This window comes from Chanos chanos, chromosome 10 (genome assembly GCF_902362185.1).
Source record: "Chanos chanos chromosome 10, fChaCha1.1, whole genome shotgun sequence".
NCBI classification, from domain to species: Eukaryota; Metazoa; Chordata; class Actinopteri; order Gonorynchiformes; family Chanidae; genus Chanos; species Chanos chanos.
In genome coordinates, this window is record NC_044504.1 from 18,079,742 (window position 1) to 18,107,724 (window position 27,983).

Below are 27,983 nucleotides of genomic sequence, written 5' to 3' on the forward strand. Positions count from 1 at the left end.
GGGCACCATACCCACACCCGTCCTGTCCCTTCAAGCTGTAGGTGTTCTGCTGTGAGAAAACCAGACTCGATGACAGCGTGTTCTTGGCCTTGGAACTCTGCAAAATCTTCAGACTCAGGGCAAAGAGAGGAGTTTTGGCAACTGTTATTTAAATTAGAGCAATGCAGATGCCAGTGAGTATTCAGCTAATGAATCAGATTTAGTTTAAACCAAGAAGATGAATGTTCCCTGACTGGTTGTTCTTTTCCCACTGTGCATGTGTGTCTGAGTGTGTTTGATTGTTTTCTGCAGCGTTGTAACTGAGCTAGGATGTTATCAAAACAGTTTTAGTAGTTTCAAATTGGCATGTATAGCCTAACTGTGTATAAGTGAGGTTTTTTTCAGGCCTCTTTCTCAAGTTAAAAGCCTGACAACTGTTTTTGTCTTCTAGTAAATCTAATTGTTGACTGCTATTGTACAGTTGTACTTTGCAGCATTTGTTGGATTTGGCTAATACAGTCTGCCTCTGTGATTCCAATTTCAATTTTCTAGCAATAGAGAATCCTGACATGTTTTCCAAAGGAAAGAGAACTAGATTAATGATAATTAAATAGCCTTTATTGTAGTTGTTTGTAAGATCATTGCATAGTCAGAGTTATTCAGGTGCAGACAGCAGACCGCAGACACATTATTTTCTTCTTGCTGAGTCAGACATCAGGTTGAAAAATCATGAGCAACTCAAGAATTTCGATTGTTGCTGGAACTACTTTCACGTTTTACAGGGGAGGAATCTGACAACAAGGAGTGAGCATGTTCTGTCATTGAGCTTCAGCACTGAGATGAATGACCTTGGATTTCATGTTTTTAAATTTACTGCGGAGGAGACGTGTCCTGCCTCCAGCTGTCCTTAGCGTTTCATTATCAGCCCTTAGGGTTTCCCACTTTTGTTCTTTTCAGGAGAGTTAAAAAAAAAAAAAGGAGAGCAAAAGAGTGGAAAGTTTGTTGAGTTTGTGCAGTTCTCTTAGCTTTTGTGTTCTGTGAATGTGCTGACACTGATTGCCAATTAGGCCAATTGATTTCAGTGTTGAGGCAAAAGCTTGGCAAGGATAGATGTGTTAATGTCTGACAGGAGAATCAGTTTGCAACCAAATTAAATGTCTCCATCTCACATTTTTGCACTGACAGCATTGTGGAACATGACAGACAAATGTAAGATACAGCAAATCGGATAATTACCAGTGCTGTGTAATAAATACAGTTCAAGCTACGGTTATGTTTTGGGTTCGCGTTTGTTTGAATTTTCTTTCTGTTTACAGGAAAATGGTATTGAATATGCTAATTATTGATGTGCAGCATTCTTGCTGTGCCATTACAGTAGTTGTACTAGTGTGCGTAACTGTATTGTATAGTTTGAACAGCTTTTCATAAAGAGGTCAATATCTAATTTTAGGTTGTACAATGAGTCAGCTGGAAACAGGGATAGCTTTATAATTGTGTCTAGGAACGATGCAAAGAGAAGATTCACAAGTTAACATTATTGTTACAGAAGGTTTTAACTCATGTTGAAAAGTCTTCAGAACCAGTAACATGACAGGTGTGTAGACCAGGGCTATCACTCGCTCTGTTTTTTTTTTTCTTATAGAAATTCTTAAAGCTAACAGTTTTTCAATAGGCTGTTTAATAATCACATGCTGTTTCACATGTTTGAGTCTGTACTTTTGCTGCTCCATCTGTCTGTGAGTGTGTCTGATGTGTCAGGGCTAGAGAGAGTCTCGGAAAGCATACTAATGTCTTGGAATGATTCAGAGCTCAGTGACGTCAAAGAGGAGCAAGCTAGCTATGCAGGAATTAGCATCCTTCCTGACTCCTCTAACAAACATTTGTTAAAGCGCTGTGCTTATTTGTGTTTCACTATGTTAGGGACTCTTTGTAGTTGTGTGTGTGTGTATACTCCTGTGCATTTTTGTCTACTGGTTACAGGAGCAGTGTCTGGCTTTCTGAAGGTCAGCCACTTGTACTTGTGCTGAGTATTGTGTGTGTGTGTGTGTGTGTGTGTGTGTTTGGGTGGTGTGATGTTGCTGTGGCAGCACTGGCAGTAATGACTGAATAAGTGTGTGTGAGCGACAGCTGCTGTCCAGACTGCATACAGACAGATGCCTCTTTCACCCCACGAGCCTTTCTCTGGACATGACTGTTGTTCTGGTTCTGATCTGCTCCTGCTCTTGTACTTTCACTCTTACTCTGACCACAGCTGACTGCTTTAAACCCAACTGCCAGGTTTCTTCTCCAGTTTTTCAATGATTATCCTACGCACTTCCAGAAACATCTCAGTATAAAAAAAGGAGATGATCAAGGGGCATTTTGGAGAATTGTTTCATGTTTCAACAACAAATCTCTTTGTTCCATTACAAAATGATCAAGGAAGAGGATACTTTAGTACATGTTATCAGAGAGAATCACAGTTGGACAAGTAAGTACAGGAAATTTCATAATTTGGAAGAGCAACTTCGGTTTAGACCACAACAAGATGTTGTGGACACATGTGCAACGCTAAGGATGTGTTAATTCTTCATTGTATTTAGTTCTTTAGAGAAATAGAGCTGGAACTAATTTAACCAGGATTTGTGTTATGAAACTAGGTGGATGTGGTGATTGGTGAACTCTGATAACTGAGAGCCTGCAGTGACACTTAGGGGATGAACACTGAAATGCAGTTTAGAATCTGCATAGGTCACGTGCTGGCCCCCTGCCGAAAGGTTGGCAAAGGTTGTCTTTTACTGTAAGAATGAGCTTGATGAGTGAAACACCTGAAAAGACTAGATCTTTTCCACTTTAAATTACCGTATTTTTATTTTCGGCTGACTGGTTCGGTGTTGATGGTCCTTTTTTCCTCTACTCAGCTCAGGGCTCTGATGCCTGGTCCAGGCCGAGGCTCCGTTTTTTAGAACTCGGAGCGGAGCACAGCCAGGATGAGTGGGGGTCTCGAGCAGACTGACATCCTGTCTGTGGCTGTCCTGGTCAAGGAGCGATGGAAAGTGGTGAGTCCCTGGTTCTGGTCGTCCTGCACGTTGCATCCATCAGTCCCTCATTCTGCATCCCCATCTCTGGCATATGTGAATGTCAAATAGAGTAAGTCGTTTTAGTACCGCATTGAATGTGGAGCAGTCATAAAGCTAGAAGAAGACGACTCTTTAATACAGAGGGCTTGCTTGTAGAGCAAAGCCCTTTCTCATCTAACCTGTATTAGTCAGCCTACATCACATGTTCTGTCATTGAATTATCTGTTTTGTCCATTTTGCAACAGAAGTCAGTCTTCTCCACAGTCTGATAATGCAGTATTTCTATATCTGTACCTGCTGTGGTAAAGGTCCAAACACAAGGTCAGCCATCCTGTACCATCTCAAGAGTAACAGCTCAAGGGCGCATGGGTAGATTCATGAGACTTAACCAGCTTCCCTCTAGAACTCAATTAATTTTTTCCTAGTATTAGGCCTTGATTCCACAATCCTCCCAGTTGCTGTTCTTGTTGCCTTACCACTACACTTGGCGTATAATTTCACCAATCTGTGGAGATACTATTATTAGATATACACTATTTTTGTTCTTTTATTTCTACTGAATATACCTCTATCAGCTTTACTTTTATACTCAGTGAATTACATAAAGTACTTCTTCATGTGCCTCGACCCCAGCATTCATTTTTTACTCTCATTATTTAGTCACTCACTCAATAACTACTTATCTCTCGCTGCTCTCTTAGTGATGAGGATATTATGGAGTCTCTCCTGCTGTGGTTACCAACACTGATGCAGTCATCATTTAGGAGCAGGATGTTTTCCCAGCACATAGGTCTAGATGACAGATAGTGACCTTCTCACATCCTGGGAACTGGCAGTTCTGGCACCACTTCCTGTGTGGAGCTGTATTATGTAAGAACTGCTGCTGTTGCCACTATAGCCAATGATGTTAGTCTGGGGAGTAGCACTGGGACTGTGACACAAGATTGGAGAGAAAGGGAGGGACTGTCGTACCAAAGCACAAGGAGACTTGGTGTCAGGATAGGTGGCTTTACCAAAAGGCGATATCCAAAAGTAAAAAGCCAACAGGCATTGGAAATGTCCCTTTCAGAAGTATTTTAGTAAATTCTTTTCAGAAAGACTTTCAGACTAGAATTTTGGATTTTAGATTTTTATAGACTGCTGGCACCAGTTCCAGTTAAAATTCTGTTTAAACAGATTACTAGAATGAAAAGCTGTTTTTTTTTTCTTTTTGCTTTGCAAATTGGCACCATGTTCGCATGTTTTTTTCTGCTCAATCAGGACAACAAAATCTAAACAACAGACCATTGACACCTTCCTTTGTACTTCTTTACCTCCATTTCTTGCCTTCCTTTTTACGCTCTGTTAGCTGAAAAAAATTGGTGGTGGTGGTTTTGGGGAGATCTACGAGGCGCTGGACCTGCAGAATCGGAACAGTGTGGCTCTCAAGGTGGAGTCAGCCCAGCAGCCCAAGCAGGTGCTGAAGATGGAGGTCGCTGTGCTGAAGAAACTGCAAGGTATGTCAGTTAGACAGTATAGGACACAAGCATCTCCTGTGCCATGTTAACCCTGCTTAATCCTGTAAAGTGCACAGGTCTGAGACAATGCAGTGATTTGAGAGGTCAGTCTGTATGGGATCCTCAGTTTGGCCTACAGCATCATTCAACGTTGTTTTCACAGACTGCCCATTGCCTGACACATTGGAACAGAGTTTGCAGGTTAATGTGTAAAGGACAATGCTTTGTACCTTGTGTTTGTTGAGTTGTGGTCGAGGTTGCAGTTTTGCCCCAGTGCTGGGCAAAGTATCAACAAACCCATTAGGAGTGCTCTTTTAGGGGACATTCCATCAGCGTTCTTTTTTTTTTCTGCCCTCTCTTCCCTCATCTTTGCCCTAATCCCCTCTCAATCCTCCCCCTCCCCTCTGCCCGGTGAAAAATCGATGGACTCGGATCATGTTTGCGTTATAATGGCTATGTGTCAGTGGCTTTTGGTATTATTGGGCCCTGAGGGAAAAAAAAAGGTGTAACTTGAGATCTGCCCCCCCCCCCCCCCCCCCCCCCAAACCATGTCCACTTCCTGTAAGAATCCTGAATACTGAGACTCGCTGTCAACCACGTAAATAAAATGCTCTATTCTGATTTTTAAGTGCTCTTTTTCAGTGCTTTTGGCTCTCACAGCATATATTAACCCAGTGACGTATGTTGTACATATATCATGGCTTTGTCTGCCGTGTCATGGGGCTAATGTAGAAACAGTTAAAGATTAGAAGAGATCTGAGAATAGTTGAATAGAATAGTTGAAATAGAATGAGTAAGATGAACGAAAGAACATCAATGTTCGAGAAACATTAAAGTGGACCAGGGTGTGTCCAGGCTGGCTGTCTCTTGCTCAGAGAGCTTGCAACGACGGGCTTAGTGGATTGGATTTGAGTAGAGTGGTCTGGTCGGGTCCCCTGGGGGCAGAGCTGCTCTGAACACACCCATAAATCAGCTGTGGCTCAGGGGGAGGGACAAGACAGACCTAACCCAGCACAATTCCATTCTATAGATAATAATCAAACACCATGTACTGTCTGTGTGTTTCTTTCTTGTTTTTTGTTCTTTACTATATTTTTGTTGTGTAGACTGTATAACACATGTATGATTGTAGTCAGATAATCCACTGTATCATATAAAAAGGTTCAGTGCCTTTCATGTGCTTAACACTTTTTACTGTCTCAGGTAAGGACCACGTGTGCCGTTTTTTTGGATGTGGCCGCAATGATCGTTTCAACTATGTGGTGATGGAGCTTCAGGTATGGGTTGAACGTACCTGAACACCCAGTACAGTGTGTCCATGACCTGCTATGATTTAGAGAGTCTCTGTCTTGTGGCTATGAGAGTGTGAGTTATTTTGTCAGTACAGAGGGCTGTATTTGAATGACATTTGAATATTCCAGGGTCGAAATCTGGCGGATCTTCGACGGAGCATGAATCGGGGAACATTTACAGTCAGCACAACACTAAGACTGGGCCGGCAGATACTGGAAGCCATTGAAAGCATCCACTCCGTGGGCTTCCTCCATCGTGACATAAAACCAGTGAGAGAGCCCTGCACTTTGACACATTTAGCAGGAAGACTGCTTCAGTAGTCAAGACTTTGGTAAAAAAAAAAAATCACTGTTTGACTAGAGTGTGAACCTATATCACATTTTGAAATTTTCTGATGTATTTTTCAGTCTAACTTTGCAATGGGGCGATTCCCCAGTACATGCCGGACCTGCTATATGCTGGACTTTGGCTTGGCGCGGCAGTTCACCAACTCCTGCCAGGAGGTCAGACCAGTAAGTGTCCTCACATATACATGTTTTATTGGAGCATTTCTGTTGATGTGGAAGTATGTGTGGGAGAGCAGACTCTGCTGCGAGTCACTCAAACACACCTCCTATGTTCTGATTTAAAATAATGACTTTTTGGTGCTCTTCCCTTCAGCCTCGCCCGGTGGCAGGGTTTCGAGGCACTGTGCGATACGCTTCAATCAATGCTCACAAAAACAAGGTTGGTGTGCTGCCATGGCTTTGATCTTACCACCCCATCTTTTGCCTTTATCTCTCGCTCTCTGTTTTTCCTTGATTCTCCATCTCTGTCTCCCTTCCACCTCTCTTTTTTAAAACCTCAAACAATCCCTTGCGTGCAATTGAATGCCGTTCTTGACTTATCTGTGTGGTGCCTGTCCTACAGGAGATGGGTCGCCATGATGACCTCTGGTCTTTGTTCTACATGTTGGTGGAGTTCATGGTGGGCCAACTTCCCTGGAGAAAAATCAAGGATAAGGTAATTATTTTCAGAGTCAACATGAGATGTTTATCTGAGTTTTTGAGGACTGTTATATTTTGATCTCTTTAGAGAGACTGTCTGGCTGTGTGTGTGAACATGTTTGCTTTTTGTTTAGGAACAAGTGGGAAAGCTCAAAGAGACATATGACCACCGTCTCATGCTGAAACCCTTACCACCTGGGTTTAGTGTTTTCTTAGACCATATCAGTAACCTGGACTACTTTACCAAACCTGATTATCAGGTAATGGACATTGTTATACATTTAGGACGTTTAGCAAAAAAACCCCTATAATTAAACATCTGCATTGTATTGTGTCTGAATTCTTATTGTATCTGTTTTATGCAGTGTACTTAACACTAATTGACACTGATCACGTGTCAGTGAAGCTGAATGTAATTTCTCCTTTTGCCTTTAGCTGCTGATGAGTGTTTTTGAGAGCAGTATGAGGACCTATAACGTAGTTGAGAATGATCCGTATGACTGGGAAAGGACAGGCCAAGATGACTCACTGATAATCAGTGCTACGGTGTCCACTCCGCAGCACCACACTCGCCTCACCCCAGCTCACATGGGGTAAGCAGCACCTTTTTTTAGGACACCTCCCTCTTGGTTGGCTCTTTAGGTGCTGAGACAGGACATGCCTTTTGTTTTAAAACCGCAAGGTCACTGAAAACACACTAGGATTCCTTTCCAATATGCTTGGACTGACACTCAGTGCTTTTTAACTCAAAGTGCTCTGGGTTCCCATAAAAATATGAGGCAAGTTACTACTGCTTAGCAGTCTGTCTGCTGTGTGTCTATATGTGAAAACAACTGATAATAGGCACAAGCAGGTTTTACAGCATGTCCGTGTGTTAAGAGCACCTGTCTTTGACATACTCACTGTACTCAGCATACTAAATTGTAATCACCTGGTTCTGTCTTTAAGTGGGTGAAAATGCTTTGCTTTGTTTACAGCATGGCAAATGCTTCCCTGGTGCCTGGAGACCTTCTGAGGGAGAACACTGATGAGGTTCTGCAGGATGAGCAGCTCAGCGATGGGGACAACAATGGCCCACCTGACCGCGTGCCTGGATCCCCCATCCTCCCCCTGCGGAACCAGGAGGCAGATGTTTGGGAGGATTTGGATCGCAATCGAAACCGGATCCCTCCTGCTGCCTGGAAGGTGCCAGATTTACTCTGTTTCTCAGATACACATTCTACGTTCTCCACAAACACATATACAAATATATATATATATATATATATATATACACACACACACACACACAAATATATTGTATGTAGATATACAGTATACATATATGTATTCTTTCATACAATCTCTCAGAATACATGATATTTCTCTGTAACTGATAGGCTGGCCAAGAAGAGGAACACAGTCCAAACCAAGGGAACCAGAGTCCTTATACTGGGCCCAGTCTTGGCTCTCCTGTTCGGGTCCGTCCTGAAATGGTGCCGTCAGACCGTGATGCTCCACTCCTGAGAAGACTCCTTCACATCCACAGCTCTGAGCTGGAGAAGAGGCAAACACTGGAGGCCAAACCCAAAATGGAACGCTTCCTAGAGGCCTGGTCAGTCCCAGCACCCCTTTACTGCTTGATCAGTACATTTACAACTCAACATATGTTCCTGTCTCACTCTGGGATTCTGTGTGTGTGTGTGTGTGTGTATGTGTGTGTGTATCTGTGCTTAGCTCTGGGAAGCAGGCAGCTGGTTCTGCTCGGGATAAGGAGAATGATACTGGGCCAGGCCTGGCCAATGCTGATGCTGTCCGAGGTGATCGGGTGTGGCACTGCTATGAGGAGTTTATGTCTGGGGGTGGCTCACCCAAACCTGGCTCCCCCGGCTCACCAGAGCAGGGTGAAGGTGCAGCCAGCAGTGGATTTGTGGCACTGAACCTGAGCTCAGGACAACAGGATGTGGACTCACGCGAGTGGGTAATCGTTGAGCGGGGCTCTGACACGCAGGACGTCAGAGAGGGAGCTGCCAGCTCCCCAGGAGGTGAGCCCAAGTTAACAAATAGCCCCTCAGAGGAGGGAGAAGAGGAACCCGAGGTCCTACAGCCAATGGAAGAGTCTCCCGACCAAGAGAGAACAGCCCTTCACCCCATCCAAACTGATGGAGGTGCAGCTACACCTCGGGCACCCTCTGTGGAAACCCTGAGAATTGAAAGACTGGAGCTAAGCGTTGGGCCTCTGGGAGGCTTGCCTGCTGTTACCCCCACCAGTCCTGCTGAGGCGTTAGCAGAGGGAGCACTCACACAGGTAATACAGAGGAACATGTCATGGCTCTGGATGCCCTCACACAGTCTATTAAGTTACTAAACTTATTGATACAGATGTATACTGTAGTGACTTCATACAGATTACCACAGTACATTCCGATGACCTCACACAGGTTACAGTTGTAATTTTTGCATATTCCCAAGGTGCATTCAAATGACCTCACAGATCTTGATGACCCCTCATATAGGTCATCATACCATATTTTAACGATCTTATAAAGGCGAATTGCTTCCCCTCGGTAGCCCTGAAGGGTGTGCCTGTGGCTGAGTGTGATAGATGTGTGCTTATGATAGAAGCATATTCCTAACTGAGAACATTTGCTGAAAGTGTTTTGATGAAAAATAAATAATTCTGCAGGAATTTGCAGGAGTTTGTCAAACTTCACAATTTCAGTTAGTGCCTTTTGTTTGCCTGTATATTTCATTTTCTCATTCAGTTTAGCAATATGTTAAATTCTGCATTTTATTGGTTTCTTTGTACTTTGAGTCAAAGTCATTCTCATATCAGAATCCATGATATTGTTTATATAAACTCCTAGAGGTCTCTGAAGACTCCTTGGCCGTCAGTAGTGGTAATGAGATGTAGAGCCTTTGTCCTAAGACTCTCTGATGTAATCCTGTGTTGGTCAAAGGTAATCTGATCCAGGATCAGTTACCTGATCCCAGTCATAAGTCATGCCACCAGCACAGGAGGGAAGCTTCTCTCGAGAGCTGTTATGTAACAAGAAAGAGCTTATTACTGGGTGAACGATCAGTATAGGAAACTAGCCTTTCTCCCACTCAAATATTCTTTTAATCACTTATCCACCTCCTCTTCCCTCCCCCATCACTACCTGTCTACTCTCTACCCCTGCTTTGACCTTTTTCTTCCATGCTTTTCCTGCACTCCCACACGCAATTTCCCTCTAAATATTTTGTCTCTGCTTACCCATTCACGATGCTCTCACTAATACTTTTTCCTCCTTATCCTCTTTTATCTTTCCATTCATCCATCTTGTATTTCTTATTTATTTTTGCATCTCTGACACCATGCTCATAAACTCCCTGTTTAACTTCACATATTGCTCTCTTGCCCCTGCTTCTCTACTCTCTCACCTCTGTCCTTTTGTGCTGAATTCACTCTCTCTTCTTTTGGCTTTTTCCTCTCTCCTGTCATTCCTCCACCTCTTCATGCTTTTATCACCTCCTGCTCTCACTGCCATGCCTTCTCTTAGTTCCCAACATCTCCTCCGTCCCTGCCCGAAGAGGTTGTAGTTCGGATGGGCAGCCCCCTGCTGCTGCGTTCCCCCAGCCCGCACACCCTCTTGACCACCCTGTCGGATCCCCTGCACCAGCGTGCCCCTCCTGGAATGAGGCGGAGCCAGTCCGCAGACCACCACCACCCTTCCTCCAACTCCTCCTCCTCCTGCCACGCCTCACTGCCAGCGCCCCCTGTGCCCCGCACCCGTTCACCCGGGCAAAGGAAACTTCCCGCCATCCCGGCAGGTGCTGCCAATGCCAAGTTCCCCTCTGTCATACGCATCACTCGTGCCCAGCTCCAGCAGGTGAATACCCGACGGCCCACCTCCCCCTCCCACCTCTCCAAATACTAACCCCTACCATTAAAAAAAAAAAAACCCTCTATTCCTTCAACTCTCTCATTACCCCTCTCCTTACGTTTTTGCTTCTTCCACTGTCTGTAACGTTCCTTGGTCATATCTTGGTTTTTGTTTCTTCGTTACTTCGTTACTGTTGCTTAATTGTCATCTTTATTATCGTTGCCACACTAAGTTTTCTCCAGGCAACACAGAGGTACTTACAGTAACACATTACCTGCATGCTCAAATGGAAGGCTTCACATTTTTTTTTTTGTTCTAGTGACCTAGAACAGTGAGCCTGATTGTGACATGTGCATTAACAGTCTGGTGTTGTTGTGATGCAACTAATCCCAAACTTTCAACTAATATGTTGTATATTAGTTTGTAAAATTGTTGTTTCACTTGTTTTATGACACAACTGAGATGACTATTCCTTTCACTTACGTTGTGGTGCTCCATGTTTCGTTTTTAGAAAGTTCGTCTTTATCCATTCTCTGTTTACTTTTGGACTGTGTTTGTTTGAGGACTTTGTCAGTCAGCTAAGGGCAAACACATCTATTGCCATCTGGATTAAAGTTAGAGGCAGTGCAAGTGTATGTGACAAGCTCTGGTGGTCTCTAGCAGCTCTTGCTAACAAATAACTGTCATTTTAAATGTAATTGTTGCAGTCTCTCCTCATCTCACTCTCTCTTTTTGTCTGAAAAATTCCGTAAGGATAATTTTACTCGAGGTGCATTGGTCAGTTTATCTCTGCATATATGTCTTTGTATCTATCTATCTATCTATCTATCTATCTATCTATCTATCTATCTAGCTAGCTAGCTAGCTGTCTGTCTATCTATCTGTCTATCTATCTATCTATCTATCTATCTATCTATCTATCTATCTATCTATCTATCCACGCATATGTATATATGTATGTATCTTACTCTCTTTTGTCCTTCGTCCTCTCTGTTAAGTTGACAGCACAGCGTCCGTCTGTCCTGTCCTCCCAGTCAGCCTCTGAAATTGTGCCACAGTGCCTCCTGTTGGAGAGGCATGACACTGAGGCTCAACCACAGGATAACACAGCTGACATCAACTCCCCCCAGGAGCACCTTCCCTCTCAGCCTCCCAGACCCTCCAGTTCTGGGGGAGAGCCTCTGCTAAATGGGGATGTCCCGCTAAAGTCCTCTAGCCCAGTGCCAAGTCTGGTCTCATCTCCACATTCTGCATGCTCTCCCCACTCGCCAGTCCTGATGAATGGTCATCTGTCTCCCGCTGCAGACTCTCAGGAAGACCCTGCCGGACGCTTCTCTGAGCTAAAAGATCCAGAAAGCAGCTCCGGTCATCCCAATCCCTCCGCTGAACCTAATCAGCAGCACCCTGTGGAAGGCAGAGGAGATGATTCCCCAGCTGAGAGCAATGGACCTGTTCCATCCTCTCCAGTCCCGGCCCCTCGTCGAGACCCTAGCCGTCGGCAAAGCCGAATTCCCGTCCTGGAGCCCTCCAGCCTTCTAGACCCTCCAGCACCTGGTACAGCAAAAGAGAAACTGCTGCAGAAGAAAGCGCACATCCCACACCTCTCCCCTTCCGCCTCTCCGTCCCTCTCCTCAGACAGGCGTGCAGTGGTAGTGGCGCTCTCTCGGGACCAGCAGTCCTCTGCCTCCTCTGACCGTTCTCAGGACGACGAGTCGTTCTTGGGCTCCCGCTCAGATCGTCAAGCTGACGACGCCCCATCCCTCTCCTCATCCTCTAGCCCTCTGTCACGGAAGAGTAAGATCCCACGTCCCATTAACCCCACCCCTGTCCCAGACTCTGTCCCCGCCCAGTTCCTCCCCAGGCCTCCGCCAGGTAAACCTCCCAGCCGCTCGTCTGTGGACGGCAGGTAAAGAGATGTTCTTTTTACTAATTTCAAGTCCATGTTACTCTTATTCAGCAGATACTGTTAACTCAGCTTCACATTCCTCACAGATGACATTATGTCTCTTTCTCTTCTTTCTGTTCTCTTCTCAGACTTCGACGTTATCGGATCCGTACAGGTAGCCCTAGTGACTCAGACCTGCTGACGTGCCTGGCCCAGCTAATGCAGGGCGGCTCAGCCCGCGGTTCCCCTCAGCATGGCAGCTTCTCCCCGCAGCAGTTGGGCTCCAGAGTGGTGTGTGTCAGCGCCTCCAATACAATCCACCATCACCACCACCGTAGCTCCAGCGCTTCCCCCCGTAGCTCCTCTTCCCTGCAGCACTCTGTCAGCTCATCCCCGTCACGTCATGAGCACCGAGTGGGTGTCGGGGGCTGCTTCAGCCGCAGCCGCTCTCCTCCCAGCTTTTCGGGATCGCCCCCCCTGCGCCGCCCTCACCCACACGCACAGGACTGCTGTGGCCGGCAAGCTCGCAGTGGCCCGTTTCACTTGACTCGTGGCAAAGCCTCCAGCCGCGAGGGCAAGTGCTCCAACAAGCTGAGCAGATAGTTGCCTTGGTGATGCAAGAGTCGCTGTAGCAGCAGCAATGGATAAGAAAACTGCAGTCAGGATTGATAAAAGGTGGATACCCATGTGTCTTTCTCCAGAGTGACCAAATACAAAAAAAAAAAAAAAGAATATTTGCCACCAATCCTCATGTATCATTCCAGTCCCTGGCCCTCTGTAAATCTTCCTTTGTCATTGGCCACTCCATTCTTGTGTGCCCATCTTACTCTTTCTGTTTTTATGTGTCTGTTTTTACTATGTTTTGTAAAGGGATGATATGAAATGATACTTTAAAGTTTAAAGTATTTGGCTTCACACTCACTGTTAAATTACTTAATGCTTACATACAAATGCCTAAAGTACATACAAGCAACCTAAAGTATTGATACTTAAATGTTTCATTCTAGTTCCTTGGCTCTGTGGGCTGGGAGCCTGCTGGTAGTGCCTGATTTAGTTTATTAGCATTGGTATGACAACAATTAAGTTAAACGTGATACACTACACACATACCTAATGAAATGATTATTTGTCTAATTATCATTTTATTTATTTTTATTATTTAAGTTGAATTTTATTTACTTTGAGGCATCTCATACACTTGAACCGTTATGCAGATATTTCAGTGTTTATGTAGTGCATTGGGCTTATGCATCTGCACTGAGCTCTGTAAAGTTGTATTATAGTATTTATTATCATATTTATTTAGGCTTTGAAGCATATCTCTCCCCTCTGATCAGTGCAGTGGCAGGTACACTGACAGATGCCATGAATCTCTGTCATTTTCTTTTGTCATCTTTCTCCTTACTTCTGCTGTCTCACCACCCTGTAGCACTTGACCCTACTGTTCCCTCACAGTGTCCTATTTTGGCAGAGCGTAGGAATTGCTGAAACAATCATTTACAAAAAAAAAAAGTGTTACTGCACTTTTACTTGTGCCTAAGGTGTGGATTTGGAGATTGAATATATGTTCTCTCCAGCTGTCCAAATCAAATGTACTTTGGCTGGGGGCTTGTTTTTTTCTCTCTCATGAGAGATATTCTAGCTGACCACTGGCACTCAGCTGCTCCTATAATAATAATAATACTCTATGAATCATGCCTGTGGTACTCATAAGTGCTAAAACACTCACTTGTAATGTGTGTGCCATGGCTTTGCACCTGAGACACATTTCAGCTTAGTAATAACCCTGATGTACAAAACTGGACAGTGATAGACCGTACGTCTAGTGTCTCATGTATAAAGACCTTCATTTTTTTTTTCATTGCTATTGGAGCTATTGTCATTTATTCAGAAAAGGGAATTTTTTTTGTTTGTTTTAGATAATACGGTAATATACAGCATTGCATGTTGTGAGTTTGAACACTCTTTGTTTTAGGTAAGTTACTGAATGTCGTTTCAGATCTTTGAGACAGTCTTACTGGGTCAGCATTCCCATCGTTAAATCATGCTTTGATGAAAAGTACTCTGTATTATAGGCAACAGGGTTAGATCACGTTTGCCTGCTCTACATGATATGCCAAGTCAGTGATAATAACTTGATGAAATATAGTTCTCCACAAAGCCTTTATTCTGACAAAGCATGACTCAACAAAAAAGACTCCTGGTTTTATTCTTATAACTATGTCCTTCATTCTTTAAACCCACACCCCTTTGTTATACAGACATGTATGTAGACGCTGAGACTTTTCAGTGTAACATATGCTCCTGGTCTTCCCTTTCTGTCTGTAAGATACTGTAATATAACTTCTGCTTTCCAGTGATACTGTTAGCATGCGCTTCAGACAAAAAGAAAAAATGCTACAATAAACAGCAATGCAGCACACTAGCTCACCTGCCCCCATTCAAATTCCTCTGTTCTTTTAAGACTGAAACAGACTCATCTTGTAAATAGGATCTTCTCTGTTGTTTAAACAGTACTTGTTTGTTGTCCTCTTTACTCCACTCACTACAATATCCATCTCCCCTGAATTCCTCCTCAGTTCTTTATGATGGATTGTCTCTTTCAACAGTACATTTCACATGGAAATTTGAACATTTCAGATCTGCAAAAATATTCAGGCCTAGAAAATATTTTTAAATGTTTGTGGATTGCAAATGATACCGACATGATTTTGTCCAATTAGTATTTTTATTGAAAGCCACATGCTCAGAAAGAAACCTCATAAAGCCAAAATGAGTGATTTCTCAGCAGATATTATAAACAAAAGCTAAATCCAAAACATGCTGTTTGCATAAGTGTTCAAACCCTGTTCTCAGGCAGCTCAGAAATCATAGGTGAAAGATAAATATTGGTATGTGGAGGATTCATTTGTCCAGCTGTTAAATCTCAAGAAAAGGCGTGAAAAAAAGACCAATGAGCATCCTAAGGAAGTTCCAACCTGCATGGAAGTGTGGAAAGAAATAAACCCTTATTCAAGAAGAACCACCCCAAAGCCCATCTGGAGTTTGCCCCAAATATGGAAAAAGGTGTTGAGATTGACAAAAGTAACTCTGCCTGCGCCCCGAAAAAGCACCATCCCTACAGTAAAGAATGGTGGCAGCAGCATCAGGCTATGTTTGTTCTTCTCATTGGTAATTATGGGTGATTTTGTCAGAAGTGAAGGAATGATGGATGTCACAAAGCACAGGGAAATACTGCAGGAGAAATTGTTCCAGTTTGCAAAAAAAAACCCCTGAAGCTGGGAAGGGAGTTCATTTTTCGACAGGGCAACAATCCCAAGCATAGGGCCAAAGCAGCACTGGACTGACTTAGAAACAAAAAGGTGAATTTGTTTGAGTGCTCTGGTCAAAGATCTGACCCTAACTCCATCAAAAATATGTGGCTTGCTTTGATAAATGCAGTCCCCTAAGAGCTGTCCAAGGAACTTGAATGAACTGATACAAGTCAACCAAGGGTGAGTGAGGGTCACTCCAAACCAGTAGATAAAACTGGTAAACACCCATTGCTGGAAACCCAGAGTTGTTTTTGTGGCAAAGAGTGGCTCTGCCAAATATTAATGTTTGGGGTCTGAATATTATTGTAAGCAGCACATTTCAATTTTAGCTTGCTTTGTAACATCTGCTTTTAAATAACTCGCTTTGCTTTAACTGTTTTCTGTTTGAGCATCTGACTTTGCAGTAGTAGTGCTAATGAACAGGGATTTGTCTGTATTATTTTGATCTAGCAACAGTTGAAAACATTTGGAGGGTCTTAAACTTTTGCAAGGTATTCTAGGTTGTGTAGCAAATGCAGAAAAGGGAAAAAAATGCTTGGAATTTGTTTTGGGGATGTTTCTTCTTACATTTGTAAAGTTAGTATTTGCATTTTTAAAGATAATCCGCCGTAAAAGATTGTCCTATAGACTGAAAGATTGTCTGGTTCTTTTGTCTGATGAGGCAGGTTTTCCAGTCTCTCGAGCAGCTACAGCCCTCATTCTCCATGCAGACACGTTTCAACCAATTGGTTACCTTCATCAGAGAGTTTGTGCTCCTGTGGGTTTAGGAGTGATAAGACAGTGTCTTGTAAGGGACCAAGAGCCCCGGGGATGGGGAAAGAAGGGATTACAAATGGAGGCCATGAAAGTTGTGAGTCAGATGAATGTTGCTGCGTGACACCTGAAGACTCTAAATAAATTAGCATGTTGCCTCCTGATAAAGAAACAAATGCCTCTCCATTTGGGGTTGAAATGCCACTGGTGGCGCTCATTGTGAAGATGCTATGTTTATCCTGGTTTGGAGTGTTTATGATCGCTCATTGTTTGGAATCAGTTATGAGGCTGTTTGGGTTCATCTGAAGTGAACATGCTAATTCGTAGCCTTTTTAGGGTTTGAAACCTAGATGATGGAAAGCGGCGTTTGTGTGTCTGAAGTTTGTGAACTGCAGAAAACAGTGTTGGGCTCTACCTTCTTTAAAATCATTTTAATGTTATTTAGCCTTGCTCAGTTGTTACTGCACACTTTTAATACTGTACTTCTAAAAAGTTAAATGGAAGTATTTATTTATAAAATACCAGTTGACAACTTCAAAATTATTAAGATAGTAATATATCATGCATACAAATATTATGCGACAGTGAATAGAAAAAGCTAATAGAAGAAGCGGTGCTTCTGATTTTGGAAGTGATTAAGCTTCAAAATTCCTGTTTTCATATCCTGATGATTGTGATAATAAGTATTGCTCACGTGTAACTGATTGTAATTGGTGTTCCATAGGTTCATCGTAATTGTTTTGTGAGCAAAGAAAATGGACCATCTCCTTATTTTTCCCCTCTGAAAGAATCTCTTTGAAAAGATGTATAGACTGTGTATGTCTCAGCTTCATGTCAACTTAAGAACCAATGAAAGCATGACTACCTGGCTACAGAGTAAGTGGATGTCCACCTGTTTCCTGAGTGTGTCCTCTTTCCATCTCTAACAGCCATCATGTTTTTTTTCCCCCGACTTTTCTCTGGGTTTGCATGAGAAGTCTAGAATGTTCCAATAGTTAGTCTCTCAGTGCTGAGAAACAACTGACTTTAATTCCTCTAAGTTTGAGAAACATAAGACAATGGCAGCATTGCATTATGTGCTACTTCATTGTGAGTGTAATTTCAGAGAACATACTGTGTCATACTTTGAATAATGTTACAAAATTATTAAACTGAAGCATTAACTGCACTGTCTCAAAGAAGGAATGTTGAGAGGGAGGAATACATTGTACATAACTGTAATTATTTATGTTGTTTTCATTTGTATCATATCAGCTACAATACCTTGTACAGTGTTTTTGTTTTTGTTTTTCCTTTGAAATTCTTTTGTATTTTATTTTTATAAACTGGTTAAAAATAAAACATTCATTTCGCATGCTGAAAAAAGTCTCTAATCAATTCAGCAAATTTCTGCATTCATGTAAAATGTTTAGATTCAAGAGGTATTAAAAAGTTAATACACCATTGTATCAGATGAGTATTGTTTAAAGGAGAAATGATAAATAATTCGTAGGCTTTTAAAAATAAATGCCTGTCACAAATTATTAACTTGTTTAAACCTGTTCTAATCTTACTGCACAAGTGTATTTTTTCCCCTTAAAACCGCACTAGTATGACACCTAGCGGAATTTTTCATTCGTGCTAAAATGCACTGTAATGACAATACGCGCGCAGCGCTCCCGCCACCCCCCTCCGCAGTCATAGCGGAGTCGAGCAGCGCGTGCTCTGTTCAGAATGGCGGCTCTTTTGGAATCGCTGCTTCAGAGAAAAGTGGAGCCAAGCAAGGCCATTTCATGGCTTAGAGGCGAGACGGTAGGTTTATGACTGCGCCATTTAATGTGAAATACAATAGCGACTTATTTTTAGGCATGAAAAGATAGTGTCATCGCTTATTTTCAGTCCCAAATTGCTCTCAGTTCCATAAAGTTAGCAAGAAAGCTTAGCAAGCTCCACGAATGTCATGAACTTGTCTTGACGCTAACTTGTCAACATTAGCAGTGAAGCTGTGAGTTACGTGTAACTGTCTTGTACTTTCGTTGTCATACCCCACAGTGTCAATATAATGAAAACAGATACCTGCAGTATAACTGTTCGTGCTGTTTGACTGAATTGTAGCTTTTCCCCAAAACTATGAAACAAGCAGGCCAACAAAGTTAAATAAATTAAACACAGATAGTATTATCGACTGTTGTTGATTTGTTTTGAACAATACAATCGCTGCAGTCATCTCTCTCCTCTCTCTTGTGTGTTAGTAACGTGAACAACACCAAGCACACATGTAAGACCAAGTCCACAACTTGTAGTCAGTGTCTGAATAAATATGTATTTATCAATTATGCAGAGACACGGCATCTGGTTTAATTAATTGAGCTCATCTCGACTACGAATACGCTCATAATTTTCACGGATATCCCGTACACTTAACGACTGCACAGGTAGCCTGGTTTTCCAAATTGAAAACCTTATAGTTAATGTTTTAATACAAAATGTCATTGCAGTTTTGAGTATTCGTATTAGATGTATATGTATGTGTGTTACAGCAGGAGGAACATCAATACATGTGTGAGGTGCTGGCAAAAGCACAGAAGCAGGAGTTTGTGCCTTTCCTTCTGAACTTCCTTAGGGATCAGAGCAGTCACACACTAACCCATGGCCCAGCCACCCCTGCAAAGACTCCAGGCAACTCCAGGTCTGCCCGAGCTAAAGCCTCTTCAAGTGATTGCAGGGACAACAGCAGGTTCACAGGAGCGGGAACGGGCCCCCGCAGTGCCAGCCGGGTGCAGCTCTTCTCCCCGACTACCTCTGTGTCCCCCGTGGGAAGGGGCTGTGAACAGGATGCCCCTGTTGTTGGATCTCAGTGTCTGAGTGGTGTCAGTGTTCTTAGTAGTCCCTCTTTCAGCTCAGCGACCAGCCCCGCCTCCAGATATGCACCCTCGGAGAAGCGTTCCGCCCAGCGGCACAGCCTTGGTGACTTTATGGCGTCACCACCTGAAACGCAGCCTAGCCCCACCCTGCAGGGCCACCGCGGCCGCAGACGAAGCGGGGGAATGGGAGTGGGTGGACAGGGCCGACAGGCAGGGAGTCGTGGGTTCCAGCTGGAGGAGGGAGGGCGGGGGGAAGGTGGTGGGAGGAGGGGCAGAGGAGCTGGCTGTGTGAGAATGAATGAAGCAGTGTCTCCACCTGCACAAGTGGAGCTCGACATAAACAACCTGGAAGACTTTCCACCTGTGGGGGCGTCGCATGGCACACCTGTGTGAGTTCTGTGGTTGTTAGCGTTGTTTTTAAATAAGGATTCCAATTAAATGTATAGTTGTTTTGCTTTACATTTGAGACAACAAAAGTCAGTTTTATTTTGTTTGAGGGATTTTCTCAAAATATCCTCACTTGCTTTTGTACATCTTGTTGAAGGCCTGGGTTTTAAAAAGTGTGAATAGCTTTATAAAATATGGTTTGTTTAGTAGCTATTGCAGAGTGTAATGTCTTTGCTGGTTCTGCAGGATGACCAAACCATCCCGCCGTATTAACCCAACGCCAATCAGCGCAGACAGACTTCACTCAAAACCCAAGAGCTGCTTTACTTCCACTCCCCTTAGCAACCCCTGCAGTCCTCCCACTGTCCCAGAGACCACTGGGATGGCCATGCCTATAGGAAGCCCTGTTAGTCTGCAAGAGGAGAGAGAGCTTTTGAGGAAGGAGAGGTATGTGGTCCGATAGAAAAGGGGTTTTGGATATTTGTGGATGATATTTAAATGATTGATTTATGTTAGTTAATGGCTTCTTTTGATTTTTCTTTCAAGTTTCCAACAGTGTCCAGTCTGATTTTCATTTGACCCTCTCCATCAGTCCTTATCAGGATATTTTCTATCTTTTCAGGTCTAAACTTGCATTACAGGCCAGCTCCCCTATGAAGACCACCTCAGATCCCATCACCCCTACGAAACCAGGGGTCAGGCAGGGGTCCTTGGTGTCTCCTGATGCACAGGCTCCCTGTCCTGACCCTACCAAAGTCACAATGGCTCAAGAACTGGACTTGTTAGCAGAACTCTACTGCACATGCATTACAGGCAAGACACCAGCAGAGGGAGCTAGTGGAAACATGTATTAATGTTATGAGTGAGAGAGCAGTTAGGATCTTTCTGTTGTATATCAACCTTTTCTTACTTTGTGGAATGGACTGTGCAACATGTCAGTACACTTGTGATGCAGTTCAGGTTGTTTATTATGCACATGTGATGCAGTTTAGGTTGTTTATTATGAATGCTGTAGGTAGTGATAGAGACCGGTGTTTTCTCTCTTGTAGAGAACTTGGTGCCCTGTGTTTTTCTGGAGCTCTTTTTTGTGCTGCAACTGCTGACCTCTCGCAGTCTGTCTAATGCTGAGGAGGAGCAGGGGGAGGGACAGAGTGTGTGTGGGAGCCAGGCGGGTCAGTATGATCTCATCACTACACTCAAATTTATCATGTTTATCAATATTACAACATGATGTTCTAATGATGTATCAAGTTTTCAGTAGAATAATATCATAATGAAGATATATGGTGACTTATACATTCACTCACTTGGTCAGCATGGTGATTTCAGTGAATGCCTGTCTGGATGTACAGTTTCAAATTCAACTTTCCAATTGTTGTAGTTTTTTGAAAAAATTGTTTTCCCAGATGCTCTGGAACAACCATACCTCAGAAGTGTGCACAACTGTGTGTATTTTGCTGTAAGGGTGTTGGAGAACCAGTTTGAGTGAGTTATTTTTGCCATTGTTTCTTAAAGTCCCCATACGTGTTTTGAGCAGACAGGACTCTAATCAAAAGCCTCATCGTGACCCGCTCTGTCTGTGCCTCTGTCTGTCAGGCTGGTATCACACCTGGACAGGTGTACCCTTCGGCTCCTGGCTGAGAACGAGAGAGTGGGCTCTTTCTCTTCAGCACTGAGAGATCGTCTGTCACAAGCTCAAGACATGGGCACAGCCAAGGTGCAAAAACATTAAAAACTCCAAATATAAAATGCTCTATACAACTGAAAATGTCATCTATTGTAATTTTATTTTCTTTAGGACCCCAGATGATTTTTATAATCTATTTTCAGGTGTTTCCCACTCTGCCCACCTTCATCCACTCTGTTCCCTTCCAACCTGCCACAGACAACCGTTCCAACTTCAGTAATGACAAAGCTTTCCACATCTTTAAGAAGCAGAGGTGCAGTACTACATGGGCACTTCTGGATTTGGGGACGGTTGAAGAAAAGCACTGCTTTTTCTTAAATATCCGTCTTGTGTTTTAGGGACATTTTCTATGAGTTGCTGAGAGAGTGGGAAGATTACCATATGGAACCAGGCTGGGTGTTTGAGGCTGCTCTGGGCAGTAGAGTCAGGTGGGCATTTTTTTTTCTTCTTAATAAAACATAATGATGTTTTGGGTGGTTGGGTAGTTTGAAGCACTTTTAAATGTGGTCTCTGAGGATTCAGCTTGATTGTAATTTTTGCGACAGGGGGATGGTCAGCCAGCTGACTGCAACTGGAAACCACTCCCACTTTGCCAGGCTTTTCCAGAAGCAACTGATCCAGGTGAGCCAAGAACCGTAGCCTACGTTCTCCATTTTTTTCTCCTTTTGGTCACCTACCCTCTGACTTCCCTGAAATCTGATGTGTTGTATGCATAATGAATGTAGTGTTTAGTCTTTACATTTCCCTTTGTTTCATTCTCTCCATGTGCATATACAATTAAATCCATTCGTTCTCCTCATTGTGTCCCTTGCTCCAGACCTGTAAGGGCCCCTGTGTGATGGGTTCTCCTGGAGATGCCCCTGATGCTGATTTACTGGGAATGCTGGGAGCAGACAGCCTCAGTCGTCTGAAGCGCCTGCAGGAGCGTTTGATCCAGCCTCAGGGCCTCATGGGACCATGTCCTCCTCCCTCTTTCCCAGGATACCAGGAGTTCTTCAGAGACTTCTTGCAAACATCTAGCTGGTGAGATTGTGTAACACTATAGACCTGCTGTATTTTTCTACAGTTTCCACATGTTGCTCACTTAAATGGACAGTGAGCTCTCAGTCACACCAAATCAAATCACAATTGTTTCTGTAATTGTCATAATCCGTTGGGGAAACGTGTCACAAAACATGGCTATACAGGTAGTCACATAATCCTCAACAGGTCGTCGAAGGCCAGGACTGTCCACACTGGAACACAATGTTCTCTTCTAATTGAACAATGTTTGGACAGTCCTGCTTTATGACAGTCACTAAACTCAACAGACTAACCTGGCAGTTTTGCTCTGTGTGATTAGAAGTAAAAGAGCAGTATTATATTAATGTGTGAACGTGTCATGTGTCTTCTCTGTTCTTTAGCTGTCAGTTGAACCAGCATCTGAAGGACAGTCTGTGTAACCAGCTGTTGCAGTTAGATGACGTGTCCATCCTGGGCCCAGAGGCCCGTACAGATGGAGGAGACGGTGATGAAGAGGGTGATATGGAACAACAGGTTAGGGATAAATCTGGATGGTTCCCTTTTGGTCATATCAATCCTATGTTATTTAGTCAGTTGGCAAACTAGATATTCCTCCCAATGTTAAAATAGTATACAACAATCTGTGGCTTTTTCTTTGTCAGGATGAAAAGCAGAAGTTCTCCTCTGTGCTCCTTATGGCTCGGCTGTTAGCGAAGTTTCTGGGCTTCATCTCCTTCCTGCCCTACCAGACCTCTGAACCTCCATCCAGAGAGAGACAGGAGACAGCCGTCGCTCTCCGCAGTAAAGTGAGGACAGGACAACGTGTTTGTTTCAAGCAGGAGAAATCTAGTGGACCAGAGATATTGTGAAAGCCACTGAATATATAGTTTTGATGGATGTGGTTATGTCTGAAACACAGACTACCAAGTGATTGTAACTGAATGTTTTTTCCTCAGATATGTTATAAATTCTTCTTCACATGTCCGTACATTATTGATCATCATAGTGCTGAAAATGTATGTGTTCTGTTATTGTGTATTGTTACCTCTCTCAGAGCTCTCCGGTGCTGGATGTGTGTGCTGTTTTGCGAAGCTGCATGCGGAGACGGCGTACCGTGTTAACTGTGCCTTGGATGGTGGAGTTTCTCTCCATGATGGACTTCACTGGTCCTTTTCTGCCCTGCTACAGGACTGCCCTGAACCTCCTGCTGCTAATTTACAGGTGTTTTATATCACACACACACACACATGCAATGGCCCTATCTTTTCCTGCTTGGATGGCTTTCAGTCCACATAGTGTTTCGTTGCTTGTTCCTTCACACTCATCTTACATACACTTTCAGGTGGTAATTGAATATGTGTAAACATGCTTTAATGTTCTGTTTTTTTCTGTCAGGCGGATGGTGTTGGGTAGAGGTGGAGAGGTGTGTTACCTAAACCAGCTCCTCATGGTGGCTGTACTGGGTTGGCTTTTTCAGGTACCATAAATCCCACCAAGCTCTTAACAGAAATACAAAGTTTCCACAACATCCACAGCTCACAGAACCAATTTTCCACACAATGCAGAAATATGTGGCCCCCCCCTTTTTCTCTTTCCCTCTCCCTCCCTTCCTCTCCCTCTCCCTCTCTCTCCCTTTCCCTCTCTCTCTCTCTCTCTCCCTCCCTCCCTCTCCCTCTCTCTCTCCCTCCCTCCCTCTCCCTCTCTCTCTCCTCTCAGATCCCAGTGTTTCCTGAGGACCTCTTCTTTAGCTCCGGTCTCAATGAAGAAACTGAGTTGTTGGAGAAAAACACTAATTCTCAGGGACTGGTGAGTCTTCCATCAGACTTAGGGTTGAAGAAACAGTTCTGCTTCTGTGTAAATTTCACTTTGGAGCCCTCCTTTTATTCATGTACATCAGACTTCAGAATCTGAACAGGTCGCCTGATTGTAATCTCTTCTCAATTTTTTTTCCCGCAGGATAGTCTCCCACTTGTGGACCAACAGCTTCTCTTCACCTGTTGTCCATATCTAGGTGAGTGTAAAACCCTGTTTATAACTCCTAAAGGTATTTAAAAGTACCAAGAGATCTCAGCTTTAACCGAACTTCATTCATACTCTTTTTGTCTTCCATTGTTCGTGTTTACAGGAGAGTTTCGTAAGCTTCTTGCAGCATTTGTGGCAGGCAGCACAGCCAAAAGTGGAGGCCTGGTTCGTAAGATCACCCCCACGTCTGCGGAGCTGAAGGGACCCCCCACCACCAGGTCTCAGCAGAAGCTGCAGGTGTGTTGTCAGAGAGAGGAATGAAGCAGCCTATTACCTCAGACAACAACAGTTCTATTTGTTTGTTTCTTTATTTGTTTATTTATTTATTTGTCCTTTTCCCAGGTGGACCTGGAGCAGGCTTTCTTTCATAACCAACCCCCCTCGCTCAGACGCACTGTGGAGTTTGTGGCTGAGAGGGTGGGCTCTAACTGTGTCAAACACATCAAGTCAGTCCCATATCTCCTTAAACATGTCCACACATTTAGCTACACTTTTCACCATTCCCCTTTCAGCTTTGGTGGATATACACTAATTTATCGGTGTATGTATGTTTTTGTTTGTTTGTTTGCTTGTTTTTCTCAAGGGCCACACTAGTGACAGAGCTGGTAAAGGGCGGGGAGAAAACCCTAAGGGAAGGACTGAGTTTAGAGGGTGCTAGTGCACACAAACTTAATGACTCTATCTGTGCCCAGCTCTGTGATGCAGGCATGCAGGCTCTGGAGAGAGCCACCAGGTAAACAACCTCATCTCTGCCCCTCTGTTCTCACTCATCTGATTTACTCAGGCCTCTGTGGCTTTTCAGCTTAAATCAGTGTTTTGCTTTTGTCTCCAGGTTCTGCAGTGAGAAAGGCCCTGGTGCTCTCAGGGTCCTCCTGCCTGCAGAGACCTCTGCTGCAGTGAGTATTACTTCACAAAACTCACTCATTACAGTGAGCAGAAGTGAAATGGGTGTGATAGATATGCTTATGAAAAGTCTAAGTATAAAAATTCTTCTTTAGAATGTAACACCTTTGAAGTGACTGTCATGCTGCATTAAAAACGTTACACTCTCAGTTGTGATAATGAGCTTCTGTGGTCTCCCTCAGGTCCTGACCACAGCTGAGAACATCACCACACGGCTGGCCACGGAGAAAGCCTGCAGCTGGCTGTCCTCCAACATCACAGGTTCTATCAGAGATACAGTTACAGACTTTACCTTTAGAGAATGTGCTTCTTTATATCCCTAATGTGTATTCAGGCAGAACTAAGAATAACACATTTTCACGGGGTTTCACCTCCTTTTCAGCACTGATTAAGCGAGAGTGGAAGAGCACATTTGATCATGTGATGAAGAGTCAGCCGTACCCTGACCGCACGGATTGTCTAAATGCTGAAGACTCAGAGAAGGGCAGACAGACACAGAGTCAAACCCACAGGACTGGAGTACAGCAGGGTTCTCCAGACTGCCCTCCAGACTGCATTCACAAAGCCCCTCTGGCCTCATGTGTCATTAATGAAATAAAGGTACGGAGAGGAGTCTTTCAAAACATTACATTTCAACAGCAGTCATTCATGTTTACCACAGCAGCATCCCAAACAGCGCTTTAAAAATTGTACAGTGTAAATGAGCCAGTAAACCTGACTCGGAATGCTCACAATCTATACCCGTACATTTACTGTTTTTCATTCTGGGTGAATGGTGTACCAGACATGTTTTTAATTTTGATGCATGTCTGACCCTGCACTGATTAGCCTTGTGTGTTTCTCAGGAAGTGCTGAGTGTAGCTGTGGGGCCCAGGTCTGATGAGGAGGCCTTCACTCTTCAACAGATTCAGGCTTTGCTAGAGAGAGTGGGACAGACCCTTAAATGCAGAAAGGTGCTGAAACTTACATAGTCAGTTTCATAGTTCTCTCTCTCTCTCTCTCTCTCTCTCTCTCTCTCTCTCTCTCTGAAAAATGCATTGGGGATAATTATGAATCATTAATCATCTGTTGTCATGTACCCTAAACAAAAACAGTTTGCCTATTGCATAGTTTGTATCATCTGAGAAGAAAGCAATGTTTTGCACAGTTGATACAGCTTTAGCCTGTTTGTGAAATGCTGCCCATCAGCTTCCTTCTCTTTGTTTTTCTGCAGTTTTTGTCTCCAGTAGCAGAACAGATGCTGTTGCGATGCACTGTCCTTCTGGCTGGTAAACTGGGTAAGAATGTGCAGAGTTTTAAAGGCAAGCCCCCAGTGTGGGGACATGCTAAATGAAATGCTTGAAATGGTTCTACTGTCATACCTCCTGTGTGGTGTTTATTTGTGTGGTCAGTATCAGGTGAGCTGCCTCTGAGATCCCCACCTGAGGCTGATAAGACGTCAGGTCCTGATGTTAACGTTGTGTTGGATGCATTTGTGCTCCTGTGGAGCAGAGGTTCTCATGCCCCTTCACCCCTACACCTTCTCTTCACTGAGACCACATTAGCCTCTATACTCAACGCCACTGACAGAGAGGTTAGTGTGACTGATGTAATGTAGCCTGACAAAACACACTTTTTTTTTAGTGTTGATGGACGGAGTAGTTGCTCATGGGATGTTTGTGTTGTATTATTTACATACAATCTGTCCATCTTTCTGTGCAGTGGAACAACTTCCTGCTCTTGGTAGGACTGCTCCGAGGAAAAGGGCTCCTTAGAGAGGAAGAGGTGGGGTCTCACTGCACCAAGCTGTTGGAGTTATCATGGCCAGCGGTAAGGACCTTGTACACAGAGGAAAAACACACACGCGCACACATGCACGCACACACACACACACACACACACACACACACACTGTATGTACATAGATAGATAGAAAGATAGATGTATATGCTCAAGCATAGGAGAGGTATGATTCAGAGTAACATTCAGAGACACTTTGACAACACAGTGAACTGCTTTGTTAATTGGAAAAATGTGACATAAGAACTTCTACATCCTACAAATGCAAAGAAAAAGTAAGTGCAGATTTTGAGAATTTCTCGTCCTTTTATGTTAATGCTTTAGTTGGAAGTTTCAGAAAGCTGTTTTTTGTATGTTAACTGCTCTCCCTCTCACATTGTAGGAGTCCATTGAGAAGTTTCAGCAGTTGTCCATTGCCTGCCCCTCACCTTTGCCTACGGTGATCAATCACAGAGACATGCTGCAAGTATCAGAGTGACCACCAGAGGGAGCCAGCATACGGACCTTTAGAACCTATCCCGTCATGAGCGGAGGGTTGCTGAATACTTGGTCACTTTTAAACATTTATTAAGCCTTTATTAAGAATTATAACATGTGAAACTTTTAAAGCATTGGGGTGATGTTGAGGAAAATGTGTGACCAGTCATTTAGTCATAATCCATGATATTGCTTTGATGATTGTGCCTATGTTGAACTGTTTTATAACATTTATATAGAAAGGCTTTGGGTGGCTGAAGGCATTGCCTGACT

General features: G+C 43.6%; 2 protein-coding genes across 2 annotated transcripts; both read left to right on the plus strand.

Annotated features, from left to right (window-relative positions):
• Positions 1-2,948: 2,948 nt before the first annotated feature.
• ttbk2a (tau tubulin kinase 2a) lies at positions 2,949-13,163 on the plus strand. Its single transcript, XM_030787046.1, has 15 exons — positions 2,949-3,017; positions 4,387-4,534; positions 5,738-5,811; positions 5,956-6,096; positions 6,235-6,339; positions 6,488-6,553; positions 6,737-6,829; positions 6,948-7,073; positions 7,249-7,406; positions 7,791-7,998; positions 8,193-8,407; positions 8,530-9,100; positions 10,335-10,664; positions 11,657-12,564; positions 12,693-13,163. Exons 1-15 carry the CDS (start codon positions 2,949-2,951, stop codon positions 13,144-13,146), a joined length of 3,666 nt encoding a protein of 1,221 aa, XP_030642906.1. The 3' UTR covers positions 13,147-13,163.
• Positions 13,164-18,319: 5,156 nt separating this feature from the next.
• cdan1 (codanin 1) lies at positions 18,320-27,711 on the plus strand. The gene is made up of 28 exons (XM_030786385.1): positions 18,320-18,401; positions 19,130-19,842; positions 20,087-20,287; positions 20,463-20,653; positions 20,890-21,012; positions 21,247-21,325; positions 21,437-21,557; positions 21,671-21,780; positions 21,866-21,955; positions 22,073-22,148; positions 22,345-22,550; positions 22,931-23,063; positions 23,192-23,335; positions 23,584-23,750; positions 23,925-24,006; positions 24,246-24,335; positions 24,486-24,540; positions 24,655-24,788; positions 24,894-24,997; positions 25,135-25,284; positions 25,384-25,447; positions 25,637-25,715; positions 25,837-26,054; positions 26,300-26,407; positions 26,668-26,731; positions 26,846-27,027; positions 27,156-27,263; positions 27,616-27,711. The coding sequence occupies exons 1-28, from the start codon at positions 18,324-18,326 to the stop codon at positions 27,709-27,711; spliced, it is 3,966 nt and encodes a 1,321-aa protein (XP_030642245.1). The 5' UTR covers positions 18,320-18,323.
• Positions 27,712-27,983: the final 272 nt, after the last annotated feature.